Source organism: Nerophis ophidion, unplaced genomic scaffold, assembly GCF_033978795.1.
Source record: "Nerophis ophidion isolate RoL-2023_Sa unplaced genomic scaffold, RoL_Noph_v1.0 HiC_scaffold_87, whole genome shotgun sequence".
In the NCBI taxonomy this organism is placed as follows: domain Eukaryota; kingdom Metazoa; phylum Chordata; class Actinopteri; order Syngnathiformes; family Syngnathidae; genus Nerophis; species Nerophis ophidion.
The window spans coordinates 216,931-232,024 of record NW_026907009.1 but is presented as its reverse complement, the minus strand read 5'-3'; the positions used below and the strand labels follow the sequence as shown (position 1 = coordinate 232,024).

The following is a 15,094-nucleotide window of genomic DNA, read 5'->3' as shown; positions in this document are numbered from 1 at the left end:
CAGCCAATCACATTGCAGGTCAGCTTGTATGCTCTCAGTACAACAGCCAATCAAATTAGTACTGCTCTTTTGCTCCCACAGCACTCATCCAATCACATTGCAGGAAAACCAAGGAAGAATAATTCTCAAACAACGCGCCATTGAGATAAAATATGCCAAAGTTGGTTTCGTTCGGGTATAAAAACTACGACTTGTTCAACAAAAAACGAATTGCCGTATGCAAAACATGCAGTTCGAATATGTAGACGCAACAACTTCCGATTTCGTTCGACATTTGAAGATGCACAAAGAAGGGTAAGTTTTGATTGTAAGCTAAAGCTTATTGGCTGAGTAATGTGACTTTTATTTGCTGTGTAGTTAAATGAGTGAGGCTGTAAACTCACTGCTAACGTAATAACCATAGTCATCTTATAAGTAGACGCGGTATAGAGCACTTCTGCTACTGGCGCCGAGGAGACGAGACGCGCGGCCGCCATCTTGGAGTGGTGATCCGCTTCACTCAGTGCAATTAATTTGGCAGGAGCAATGAACAGTCGGCCGCCATCTTGGAGTGGTGATCCACTCCACTCAGTGCAATTAATTTGGCAGGAGCAATGAACAGTCGGCGCATTTAATTAATCTTACCTCACTAAAAACCACTGATTTTCGTCATACGTGTAACTATGATAAAAGGACACATGTTTTGGTGTGTTTTATTATTCATTGTTTGCTTAACAGTAACAGAATATGTGTATATGCTATAAGTGACCAGACGTCCAAGATCAATACTGGGAATATAATCCCAGAGAAGGGGAAAAAAACATATGCATGTACATATGTATATACATGCATATGTTCTACATAAAAAATGTATGAATACATTAGATATCTATGTATCTTACGGACCTATAGACTATCTCTGTTGCTGCAGCAGCAGGGAGTTCATTCTGTCTTGGCATTTTGTATTGATATTCTATTATATTCTTCCCTTAAATGATCATGTTTTCAGTGATTGTTTTATATGTATTTTTTATGTATGTCACTTTGGATAAATGCGTCTGCCAAATACTTCAACATAAACATATATTAACATACCAAAGACTATAAAAATGGGACTCATTACCTCCCTGCTTGGCACTCAGCATCAAGGGTTGGAATTGGGGGTTAAATCGCCCAAAATGTTTCCCGGGCGCCCACTGCACCCCTAACCTCCCAGGGGGTGAACAAGGGGATGGGTCAAATGCGGAAGACAGATTTCACCATACCTAGTGTGTGTGTGACAATCATTGCTACTTTAACTTTAACCTGTAAGTTTTTATATCAGCTAAAACCACCAATCTGTTTGACTGGATTCAGAATAAAACTAAATTCTGTTGTACCCAACAATGTTAGTATTTGAATATTGTTACTTGAAAACTTATTCCTGGTTACATACATACTGTTAAGAAAGTATTGTCTTATATTTTGCCTAAAATGAGAATGCATCATAATCATTGGCAACTGGTGAATGTTGTTTTAGGTGGGGCTGAAAGTTTGTAAAGCAAATACCTGTAGGGGCGTCATCCTCCCCCTGAAGATTTCTTTGTGATTTTCACATACAAATATTGAAGATCTTTGCTCCTTCACAACTCTGTTGTAATATTATTTTCACAAAATACAACCATCCATCCATCCATTTTCTACTGCTTATTCCCTTTGGGTAGCGGGGGGCACTGGTGCCTATCTCAGCTACAATCAGGCGGAAGGCAATAGTACGTTAATGTTAAATCTTACTTGTGAAAAGTAATCCCCCAATTCCTATTTTCAACAGTCCGCTAATATTAACAGGAAAACGCTGAACACCGCCCGGCATCTTTGTTTTCTACCTGTCAACTGTCAGTTTAAGCTGCTCGCCAGCTCCTCATCACCACTTCAAGATGGCGGCCAAATTGCTCGCGTCACAGCAGCCAATGCGGCGTCTACTTATAAGATGTCTCTGGTTATAACGTCATTGCAAACACGACAATCTGTTGCGTCCACTGCAGTTTGCTACCGTATTCATACTTTTTGTAAAGTGATTTTTTTCAAGCAGGGTTGCATGAGGTACCTACACATAGTGTTACGTTAGTCAGTGTATCACAAACTGTAACGTAACGTTATACGGTGGTCAGCAGCACCGCATATTTTAGCCACCTACAAAAAGACAAACATAGTCAAATAAAGGTCAGTTAAAATGTACCCTATATTAAGAATATGTGTACAGATTGCTTTTGCATAGGGCCCTGAAATCTAAACAGTAAATTATTCATTGTTATTTTCATGTATTTGTTATGTTTTTCATGTGTACGCAGACATAAACACACAAACAGAATGAGATGAGATCAATGACATAAGGTAAGAACAGGATAGAAACTGCTGTGGAACTAACTAGCTACAATGCAATATGACATGGAAATACAATGTTAACACTTTTGTACAAATAAGTACAGTTCAACTTGTTTTTCCAAATGTGTTTATTCTGTAAAGCAATGAGTTAAATGTTTAAAATGACTGGTTAATAGTGTTATTATGAATTGCAAGGTCAGCACTATTTTTTTTCCTGCAATTTCAAATGCACTTGGTTTTAATAAATAAATACAGCATTTTAAAAACATACATAATCTGTGTAAATGTATTAGTCTGTGATTAAAATGACTTGAAAGGACTCGAAACTCAAAATGCAGGACTTGGGACTTGACTTGAGACTTTCCAGTCTTGACTTTGGACTTGACTCGGGACTTGCCTGTCTTGACTCGAGAGTTGAGGGCAAAGACTTGAGACTTACTTGTGACTTGCAAAACAATGACTTGGTCCCACCTCTGGCATGAACTCTGACATAAAACAAATTGTAAGTCCAGGAAGTGACGTACTCTTCGCGCATGCGTGGATCGATCGTGTCGTGAATTTATATCAATTTTTAAAAAGTGTGAAACATTTGCTCTCATACACAAAAGTGTCTTTCTTAAAGTGAAATCCAAATTCTAACATTGTGTTAATGATTTGAATTTATTAATTCAATCTTGGAAGATTGTACAAAATAGAAAAAGCCCTTATTATATTTACTGAAATAATTTAAGTGTATCATTTATTTATATATATTTTATTTTAATCTTATTCGAATGGTCTCTCATATTTACTTTTACTTTCTTTAACGGGTTTTGTTTGTAAGAGGATTGGATTTAATGTGATGTTTTTTATATTGCTGAGTAAAATATTGAAAAAGCATTGACTCATATTGTATTGAAAGTACCTTAATGTGTCTAAACATTGTTTATGTGTGTTTAATTGTTCAATAACAAAATAAAATAAATACTCAGAAGTAGAACTGGTTAGCAAATAAAGTCTTATTTTAACATAAATAATGTTGAAGTCATATTACATGACATTATATAAATATGTATATTAAATATAATTTGAATAGTTGGCAAGTAAACAAAATGCATTTGCCATACCTAATTGTATTATATCAATTATAACTCAACCCCACACTTTACAACATGTATTCACACTTTGTTGTGTGAAAATATTTTTACACAAACTTACATTCAATTATAGTAATGATTATAATATAATAAGAAATTTAACAATGTGTGTTCTGGATGTAAATTAATTCATGGAAAATAAATTGATTAACAATTAATCTTTTTAGCGAGGTAGCATCTTTTTTTACCTGGAAACTTATCTCCATAAGTGTGCAAATAAAGTCTTACGTATTACTTGTATTACATTTGAATAGAACCTTATTGAGCATATTAACAAGATTACGTTAGAAAATGTGCCAAGTATGAAAAATGTCCTTTTGAATTTGCGTACAGGATGTAGAATGACAATGATCTTCACCCACCTTAAAACAAATCAGGAAGATTGGAGCATGTGGAAGGAAGTTATGACTGTTATAATTTTCCACCACAAGGGGGCGATGTTGGTGTCGATATTTATGACTAGTCATGATCAGACCCCGACCTAAAGGCCTACTGAAAGCCACTACTAGCCACCACGCAGTCTGATAGTTTATATATCAATGATGAAATATTAACATTGCAACACATGCCAATACGGCCTTTTTAGTTTACTAAATTGCAATTTTACATTTCCCGGGAGTTTTTTTGTTGAAAATGTTGCGGAATGATGACGTATACGCGTTACGTTAAGGACTGTCAGGAAATATTAGCGCTGCGCACACACACAGCTAAAAGTTGTCTCCTTTAATCGCATAATTACTGAGAATTTTGGACATCTGTGTTGCTGAATCTTTTGCAATTTGTTCAATTAATAATGGAGACTATAAAGAAGAATGCTGTCGGTGGAAAGCGGTGGATTGCAGCTGTCTTTAGCACCGAGACACAGCCGGTGTTTCTTTGTTTGTTGTGAAAGCAGAGCGGTCAAGCGAACATGTTTTCTCTACGTCAACCAGCATGTTTTTGGATGGGAAAATGGTGATATATATCTTACCGAAGACATCAGTGGATTATTTGTCGTTCTGCAGCAGCTGTGAGCTTGGCTCCTCGGCTTCTCTCTTAGACTCGAGGTATGCCTTTACAATCTTTAAAACCTCACTAAAACACTATTAAAACAATAAGCAGATAAGGGATCTTTCAGAATTATCCTAGTAAATGTGTCTAATTGCATCTGAAACGCTCACACTGCCGTCGCCCGGAGCTGTCGCTTTTTTTTTCCCCTTTCTATTCCTTCACTTTCAATATCCTAATTCAAGAATCTTTCATCCTCACTCAAATTAATGGGGAAATTGTTGCTTTCTCGGTCCGAATTGCTCTTACTGCTGGTGGCTCCCATTAAAAACAATGGGAATATGTGTGGAACCCTGCAACTCGTGACATCACGCGCACATACTTCCGGTAAAGGCAAGGCTTTTCTATTAGCGACCAAAAGTTGCGAACTTTATCGTCGATGTTCTCTACTAAATCCTTTCAGCAAAAATATGGCAGTATCGCGAAATGATCAAGTATGACACATAGAATGGACCTGCTATCCCCGTTTAAATAAGAACATCTCATTTCAGTAGAGATTTTCAATGAGATTTTGTTATTTAAACGGGGATAGCAGGTCCATTCTATGTGTCATACTTCATCATTTCGTGATCTTGCCATATTTTTGCTGAAAGGATTTAGTAGAGAACATCCACCATAAAGTTCGCAACTATTGGTCGCTAATAGAAAAGCCTTGCCTGTACCGGAAGTATGTGCGCGTGACGTCACGAGTTGTAGGACTCCACACATATTCACATTGTTTTTAATGGGAGCCACCAGCAGTAAGAGCAATTTGGACCGAGAAAGCGACAATTTCCCCATTAATTTGAGCGAGGATGAAAGATTTGTGAATTAGGATATTGAAACTAAAGGACTAGAAGAAAAATGGCAAAAAAAAAAAAAAATGTGACGGCTCCGGGCGACGGCAGTGTGAGCGTTTCAGATGTAATTAGACACATTTAGTAGGATAATTCTGGAAAATCCCTTATCTGCTTATTGTTTTAATAGTGTTTTAGTGAGGTTTTAAAGATTGTAAAGGCATACCTCGAGGTCGGATGGCTGCGGTGAACACACTGTGTCTCAGAGAGAAGCCGAGGAGCCAAGCTCACAGCTGCTGCAGAACGACGAATAATCCAATGATTTCTCCGGTAAGATATATATCACAATTTTCCCATCCAAAAACATGCTGGTTGACGTAGAGAAAACATGTTCGCTTGACCGCTCTGTGTTAAAAACAAACAAAGAAACACCGGCTGTGTCTCGGTGCTAAAGACAGCTGCAATCCACCGCTTTCCACCAACAGCATTCTTATTTATAGTCTCCATTATTAAATGAACAAATTGCAAAAGATTCAGCAACACAGGTGTCCAAAATACTTTGTAATTGCACGATGAAAAGAGACGACTTTTAGCCGTGTTTGGTGCTACGCTAACATGTCCCCTCCAACAGGTGATGTCACGCGTATGAGTCATCATTCCGCAACGTTTTTAAAGGGGAACATTATCAGCAGACCTATGTAAGCGTCAATATATACCTTGATGGTGCAGAAAAAATACCATATATTTTTTTAACCGATTTCCGAACTCTAAATGGGTGAATTTTGGCGAATTAAACGCCTTTCTGTTTATCGCTCTGGAGGGGATGACGTCAGAATGTGACGCAGCTATTCGGCCATGCTATGGCTATGAATAGCGTCAATAGCTATTCACTCAATAGCTTCAGTTTCTTCTTCAATACTTTCATACTCCAACCATCCGTTTCAATACATGCGTAATCTGTTGAATCGCTTGAGCCGCTGAAATCCGAGTCAAAATCAGAGCTAATGTCGCTATATCTTGCTGTGCTATTTGCCATTGTTTGTTTATATTGGCAGCACTGTATGACATCACAGGGAAATTATGGACAGTGGCATCGCAAATAGCAAAAATCAAGCACTTTGAAGCTTTTTTTAGGGATATTCGGAGACCGGCAAAATTTTGAAAAAAACTTCAAAAAATACAACATGCCACTGGGAACTAATTTTTATTGTTTTTAACCCTTTTGAAATAGTGATAATGTTCCCCTTTAACAAGAAACTCAAGGAAAATTTAAAGGGTAACATTATCACAATTTCAGAAGGGTTGAAACCAATAAAAATCAGTTCGCAGTGGCTTATTTTATTTTTCGAAGTTTTTTTCAAAATTTTACCAATCATGGAATATCCCAAAAAAGGGTTTAAAAAGCCTGATTTTCGCTATCTGTAAATCCACCGTCCATTTTCCTGTGACGTCACATGGTGACGCCAATACAACCAAACATGGTGGATAGAACAGCAAGATATAGCAACATTAGCTCGGATTCAGACGTGGATTTCAGCGATTTAGGTGATTTAACAGATTACGCATGTATTGAAACGGATGGTTGGAGTGTGGAGGCAGATAGCGAAAGCGAAATTGAAAAAGAAACTGAAGTTATTGAGCAAATAGCTTTTGAAGCTATTCGGCGATCGCCTTCTAACCAACGATTGCATCTTTTGACCACTGGAGCAACTTAAATCCATCGATTGGTAAAAGTTTGTTTGGCATAACATGTGGGTGGAGGGAAAGGCTGGATGCAAATATAGCTACAAATGTACATACAGCTAGCCTAAATAGCATGTTAACATGGATTAGCTGGCAGTCATGCCGTGACCAAATATGTCTGATTAGCACATAAGTCAATAACATCAACAAAACTCACCTTTGTGATTTCGTTGTCTTTATCGTTGGAAATGCATCTGCTTTGAGTGTCGCAAGATATCCACACATCTCTGTGCCATCTGTCGTAGCATAGCTGTCGTCGGTAAAATGTGCAGAACAAACAAGGGACTTTCGCATCTTTTGACCACTGGTGTACTTGAATCCGTCGATTGGTATGTGTTTGTTTGGCATTAAATGTGGGTGGAGGGAAAGGCTGGATGCAAATATAGCTACAAATGAGGCATAACGATGCAATATGTACATACAGCTAGCCTAAATAGCATGTTAGCATCGATTAGCATGCCATGCTAATCGATGCACACGCCACGTAAGTCACCTTGAATCCGTCCCTGATCGTGTTGTTACACCCTCCGACAACACACCGACGAGGCATGATGTCTCCAAGGTACGGAAAACAGTAGAAAAAAACAAAAAATAACAGAGCTGATTTGACTTGTGTGTGTAATGTGTTTGAGAAAATAGTGGATTGCTTCCCGTTGTAACGTCACAGGTGAAAGGTCATTGCTCCGACAGCGAACAATTGAAAGGCGTTTAAATCGCCAAATTCACCCTTTTAGAAATCGGAAATCCGTTAAAAAAACATATGGTCTTTTTTCGGCAACATCAAGGTATATATGGACTCTTACATAGGTTTGGTGATAATGTTCTCCTTTAAAATTGCAATTTAGTAAACTAAAGCGGCCGTATTGGCATGTGTTGCAATGTTAATATTTCATCATTGATATATAAACTATCAGACTGTGTGGTCGGTAGTAGTGGCTTTCAGTAGGCCTTTAAATTTAACAGTAGAAGATGAGAGGCACTACATACAACATCAAATATACATTCATATTAAACATGCTGTGTTTTTAAAGTACATTTAGCACAATCACTAAGTGTTTTTAAATCCCTGCAGCTTCCATGACTGTTACACACTTGTGTTTACTGTCCTGACACTTATGCCAGAACATCTTATCACACACAGTGCAACTAAATGGTTTCTCTCCAGTGTGTGTTCTCATGTGTCTGGTCATGACAAGATTTGTGGAGAAATGCTTCTTACAAACAGGGCAAGTAAAAGGTTTCTCGCCAGTATGTGTTCTCATGTGTGCGGACATCTTAGGCTTTGTGGAGAAAGTCTTCTTACAAACAGAGCAAGTAAAAGGTTTCTCTCCAGTATGTGTTCTCATGTGTGAGGTCATGTTAGACTTTGTGGAGAAACTCTTCTGACAAACAGAGCAAGTAAAAGGTTTCTCTCCAGTGTGTGTTCTCATGTGTATGGGGATGTCAGGGTTTCTGGAAAAACACTTATTACAAACAGAGCAAGTAAAAGGTTTCTCTCCAGTATGTGTTTGCATGTGTGTGATCATATGCTGCTTTGTGGAGAAACGCTTCTTACAAACAGAGCAAGTAAAAGGTTTCTCTCCAGTATGTGTTCTCATGTGTTCGGTCATGTTAGACTTTCTGGAGAAATTCTTCTTACAAACAGAGCAAGTAAAAAGTTTCTCTCCAGTGTGTGTTCTCATGTGTCTGGTCATGGCAGGCTTAACGGAGAAACTCTTCTTACAAACAGAGCAAGTAAAAGGTTTCTCTCCGGTGTGTGTTCTCATGTGTGTGGTCATGTGTTGCTTTGTGGAGAAACTTTTCTTACAAACAGAGCAAGTAAAAGGTTTCTCTCCAGTATGTATCCTCATGTGTATTGTAAAATCACTCTTCAGTCTAAATGATTTCCCACATTCAGAGCAGTCCAAGTGTTTGTTGTTAGTGTGATGTCTCGTATCACCTTTAGAGTCATTTTTACTCTCCAAAGGTTTTTGGATGTGGTCACTGTGATCAGAAGAGTGTGACATCATGTGGTCCATGTCTGACAGTGGAGCAAAGATGCTGTCTGGTTCCGACTTTATATCTTCACAATGCTCTCCATCAGCTTCTGTGATGTGTTGACTTACAAGCTCCGCCCCTCTGTTCTCCTCACTTTGACTGTGATGAAGCTGTAAGGACTGAGCTTCATCTTCATCATTATCCTCCACCAACATTTGAAGCTGCTTCCACAGTTCCTCCTCTTCCTCTTTAATGTGGGAGGGGGCCTGTAGCTCCTTCTGTCCCACACTGGAGCTCCACTCCTGCTGCTTAGAGGGAATCTCTTCATGACTCTCTGCTGACACCTGCTGGACGTCTGCAGAACATAAAACACAAATGAGGTCTTACTGTATTGAAGTTTGCAGTATTCAAACTATTCACATGTGAGCTAGGCCAAACAGACAGTGATGGGCAAGCGACCTGGAAAATGTAGTAAGCTAAGCTACAAGTTACTCTCCATTAAATGTAGTTAAGATATCCTCAGAGAATTGTAGCAAGCTACACTACACGCTACACTGCAATAGTAGCTTGCCACATCAAAGCTACATTTAACAGCATTTCTATCTATTGGCCCACATGTATAATATCAAAGTTAATGTAACTGAGAGTGTACAAATGGACCCAGTGAGGTTCCATTGCTGTTAACTACCTGTCATTCAGCTGGGGATACCTTACAACTACCTCAAGGGGTCCCCGCAATCCAATGTATGTATTTATTCATTTATTTTATTTCTACCATTCTTGAGAAACCATCAAGGAAAAGTAGCTTCCGTATGAGCAGGTGTGAACAAGTGAGGACATACATCATGGTCCCAATACGGAAAACCATTGCATCGAATAGAGAATGTCTCATTTGCACCCCTGCTGGTGAAATCTATCAAAATGAGGGTGGTCCCAAAAAGGAGGAATTTTTCAAATTGACTGTGTGTCAGTTTTGAATGTGTTCCCCTTCTGAGCAACGTATGAAATAACAAGTGTATGTAAGACATTGAAATGTGCCCCTTTTGGCCAAAATTATTAAAAAAAATATGTTTACACACACAGAGAGAAAGAGAGAGAGAGATCGTAATAACATCAAATAAATAATGTATCAATCAATGATTATTTATATAGCCCTAAAACACTAGTGTCTCAAAGGGCTGCACAAACCACAACACAAACCACAACGACATCCTCGGTAGAGCCCACATAATGTAGAATAAAAACCAGTTAAAAAACAGAATCCAAAAGAAATTTACAAAAAGCTTATTTTTTTATATTGGAATAGTATGTATATATTAATAATGTTGTAAATATAAATCTTGATATATCTAAAAAGGGGGAACCTAAAGAGGTAGGCATTTTTCAGAGGTCTCAAGAAGGTCACACATACAATAATGTACAGTATGTGTGTGTGTATGTGTGTGTGTGTGTGTGTGTATGTGTGTGTGTATGTGTGTGTGTGTGTGTTTTGTACAAACCCTGTTTCCATATGAGATTGGAAATGGTGTTAGATGTAAATATAAACAGAATACAATGATTTGCAAATCATTTTCAAGCCATATTCAGTTGAATATGCTACAAAGACAACACATTTGATGTTCAAACTGATAAACATTTTTTTTTGCAAATCATTAACTTTAGAATTTGATGCCAGCAACACGTGACAAAGAAGTTGGGAAAGGTGGCAATAAACACTGATAAAGTTGAGGAATGCTCATCAAACACTTATTTGGAACATCCCACAGGTGTGCAGGCTAATTGGGAACAAGTGGGTGCTATGATTGGGTATAAAAGCAGCTTCCATGAAATGCTAAGTAATTCACAAACAAGGATGGGGTGAGGGTCACCAATTTGTAAGCAAATTGTCGAACAGTTTTAGAACAACATTTTTCAACGAGCTAATGCCAGGAATTTAGGGATTTTACCATCTACGGTCTGTAAAATTATCAAAAATTTCAGAAAATTTGGAGAAATCACTGCACGTAAGCGATGATATTACGGACTTTTGATCCCTCAGGCGGTACTGCATCAAAAAATGACATCAGTGTGTAAAGGATATCACCACATGGGCTCAGGAACACTTCATAAGACCACTGTTAGTAACTACAGTTGGTCGCTACATCTGTAAGTGCAAGTTAAAACTCTACTATGCAAAGCCAAACCCATTTATCAACAATATCCTGAAATGCCACAGGCTTGGCTGGCCCCGAGCTCACCTAAGATGGACTGATGCAAAGTGGAAAAGTGTTCTGTGGTCTGACGAGTCCACATTTCAAATTATATTTGGAAACTGTGGACGTGTTGTCCTCCAGAACAAAGAGGAAAATAACCATCTGGATTGTTATAGGCGCAAAGTTGAAAAGCCAGCATGTGTGATGGTATGGGGGTGTATTAGTGCCCAAGGCATGGGTAACTTACACATGTGTGATGGTATGGGGGTGTATTAGTGCCCAAGGCATGGGTAACTTACACATGTGTGATGGTATGGGGGTGTATTAGTGCCCAAGGCATGGGTAACTTACACATGTGTGATGGTATGGGGGTGTATTAGTGAACAAGGCATGGGTAACTTACACATGTGTGATGGTATGGGGGTGTATTAGTGCCCAAGGCATGGGTAACTTACACATGTGTGATGGTATGGGGGTGTATTAGTGCCCAAGGCATGGGTAACTTACACATGTGTGATGGTATGGGGGTGTATTAGTGAACAAGGCATGGGTAACTTACACATGTGTGATGGTATGGGGGTGTATTAGTGCCCAAGGCATGGGTAACTTACACATCTGTGATGGTATGGGGGTGTATTAGTGCCCAAGGCATGGGTAACTTACACATGTGTGATGGTATGGGGGTGTATTAGTGCCCAAGGCATGGGTAACTTACACATGTGTGATGGTATGGGGGTGTATTAGTGAACAAGACATGGGTAACTTACACATGTGTGATGGTATGGGGGTGTATTAGTGCCCAAGGCATGGGTAACTTACACATGTGTGATGGTATGGGGGTGTATTAGTGGCCAAGACATGGGTAACTTACACATCTGTGATGGTATGGGGGTGTATTAGTGCCCAAGGCATGGGTAACTTACACATCTGTGATGGTATGGGGGTGTATTAGTGCCCAAGGCATGGGTAACTTACACATGTGTGATGGTATGGGGGTGTATTAGTGAACAAGACATGACTAACTTACACATGTGTGATGGTATGGGGGTGTATTAGTGCCCAAGGCATGGGTAACTGAATGGGAAAGAATTCCACTTTCAAAGCTTCAACAATTAATTTCCTCAGTTCCCAAAGGTGCCCTGTGATGAGGTGGCGACTTGTCCAGGGTGTACCCCGCCTTCCGCCCGATTGTAGCTGAGATAGGCGCCAGCGCCCCCCGCGACCCCAAAAGGGAATAAGCGGTAGAAAATGGATGGATGGAGTTCCCAAAGGTTTATTGAGTGTTGTTAAAAGAAAAGGTGATGTAACACAGTGGTGAACATGCCCTTGCCCAACTACTTTGGCGCGTGTTGAAACCATGAAATTATAAGTTAATTATTTTTTCCCCCAAAAAAACAAAGTTTATGAGTTTGAACATCAAATATGTTGTCTTTGTAGTGCATTCAATTGAATATGGGTTGAAAAGGATTTGCAAATCATTGTATTCCATTTATATTTACATCTAACACAATTTCCCAACTCATATGGAAAGGGGGTTTGTAGATCAGGCCCTTGATGTTCTTTATCATGAGCACTCATCAAAAGTTGGCTGTGATACTTTCTATTGTGTGGGCTTACACCAGTATCAAGGAGGGAAGCTTTTATTTCCCTGCTAAACTTGTAACAGGTGTCTACATCACACCTTCAAACAGCAAGTTTGCAAGTTAACCCTTACAAAGATACCAACAATCCAGAATGTAACAGAAGGTCAATATTATATTGAATATAGCTGACATAAAGGTGTATAACAAAGATGAATAAATGATATTAATAACTTCAACTTACAAAGTGTGTGAGTGATGCTTCTTCACCACTGCTTTGTTTATTGTTCTGGTTTCCAAGAAAGAGAAGATGTTTTACTTAGCAGCTGGATGGTATTGGGCTGAAATGAAAGAGAAAGCAGGTGAAATTCACATCTCATGAATGACAGCAGATACTTTTGTGTCCCTCACCTTGTCTGCTTGGGCGACGCTTGATGATGAAGATGAAGATGATGATGGGGGTGGGGGCTGCCAGGAGGAGCACCACAGCCAGCGTGGCAGTGACGCTCACGTTGCCTGTTGGTATGGTATGATTGATTGGTTTGACAAGTCACATGAAGGAACATCAGGTGCTTCCATTGACACTATTCAACATGTCCTAGATGTGTCTTTCTCACCTTCATGGCTTGCTTCTTCCCTCCAGCTTGGTGACCAGGTCCTCCTTCACGCCAGACAGCTGGAACACACATTCCTACTTGCCCTCCACCTCCACCCACATCTGGAAGGTTCCGTCGTGGTTAAGGAGCAGCTCTCCGTGCTCCACCTCCTCCATCTGCTCGCCATCTTTCCTCCAAAACAAGTGGGCTCGGTCGGGGTAGAAACCTGTCGCCGTGCAGCTGACCGGAGAGGATGGACTCTTCTGGAGGAGGAACACCTTTGGAAGCTCTGCCCAGGAAGTCACGTGTGAATGGAGGAGGACAGGGAGAGAAGATGGATGTAAAGATGGAGAGAAATGGAGAGAATGGAGGAATAGATGTAGAGAATAGAAGCGAATAAAGGTAAAGATGGAGAAAAAAGGAGAAAACGGAGGTAAAGATGGAGAGAAAAGGTGAGAATGAAGGTAAGGATGGAGCAAATAAAAGGTAAAGAAGGAGAAAATGCAGTTAAGATAGAGAAAAAAGGAGAGAATAGAAGTAAAAAGAAAGAGAAAAGGAGAGAATGGAGGGTATTATGGAGAGAAGAGGCAATAATGAAGATAAAGATAGAGAGAAAAGGAGGAAAGGGAGAATGAAGGTAAAGATGGAAAGAATGGAGGTAAAGATATATAAGGCTTGAAAACAAATTGAAATCACATTTTTCAGGACCTTACTCGGCACCAAAACTCTCCAAATCTTGCAAGCAAAAAATGATTTAGTTTAGGAGCCCCGAAGCCAAACATCAAATATTAACTCTTGAAAATGTGAATGATTGTGCCCCTCGCCCCAGATTCACGTATCGCCACCAACATCACCAGCGGCATCTATCGTGACAGGAGGAACGTAAAAGTCTCAAGAAGCCATATTTGAAAACCAAAAGGAAGTCAGCCATTTTGGTTTCCATCAGCCATGTTGAAGTCAAAAAGGGGTGGTACTTGAACAAACTCCTCCTCGGGACTTTGACCAAACTTTGACCTGATGGCTCGCCACACAACTTTACACATTTATATCTCGGCTCCACAAACTGGGATTGTACTCAGAGTTGGTACAAATGATGATGATGACACACTGTCGTGCAGAATGGGTCAGTACCTGTTGGTACCCATTGGTGGTGGGCGGAGCCTGGCAGCCAAAACTGCCCCTCGCCATCACCCATCAAGTTGTCTTTACTTCTCTTTAGATGATGGGATCTCCTTGCAAACTGATATGAGACCTTTAATTCGGGGTCTGATCATGACTAGTCATTGATATCGACACCAACATCGCCCCCTTGTGGTGGAAAATTATAACAGTCATAACTTCCTTCCACATTCTCCAATCTTCCTTTTTATTTTATTTATGGTGGGTCGAGATCATCGTCATTCTACATCCTGTACGCAAATTCAAAATGACTTTTTCATACTCGGCACATTTTCTAAAATAATCTTGTTAATATGCTCAATAAGGTTCTATTCAAATGTAATACAAGTAATACGTAAGACTTTATTTGCACACTTAAGGAGATAAGTTTTCAGGTGAAAAAGATGCCACCTCACTAAAAAGATTATTGTTTAACTATTTATTTTCCATGCATTAATTTAGATCCAGAACAAACATTGTTATATATCTTATTATATTATAATCATTACTATAATTGAATGTAAGTTTGTGTAAGATATTTTCACA

At 39.3% G+C, this 15,094-nt stretch overlaps 1 protein-coding gene across 1 annotated transcript; it reads right to left on the bottom strand.

The window, feature by feature from the left end:
- Positions 1–7,964: 7,964 nt before the first annotated feature.
- On the bottom strand, positions 7,965–9,370 carry LOC133547319 (gastrula zinc finger protein XlCGF17.1-like). The gene has a single exon (XM_061893049.1). It carries the CDS (start codon positions 9,235–9,237, stop codon positions 8,104–8,106), a length of 1,134 nt encoding a protein of 377 aa, XP_061749033.1. The 5' UTR covers positions 9,238–9,370; the 3' UTR covers positions 7,965–8,103.
- Positions 9,371–15,094: the final 5,724 nt, after the last annotated feature.

Excerpts from the sequence above, each read along its gene's own strand:
- LOC133547319 (XM_061893049.1), bottom strand. The coding sequence starts at position 9,237 with ATGTTGGTGGAGGATAATGATGAAGATGAAGCTCAGTCCTTACAGCTT.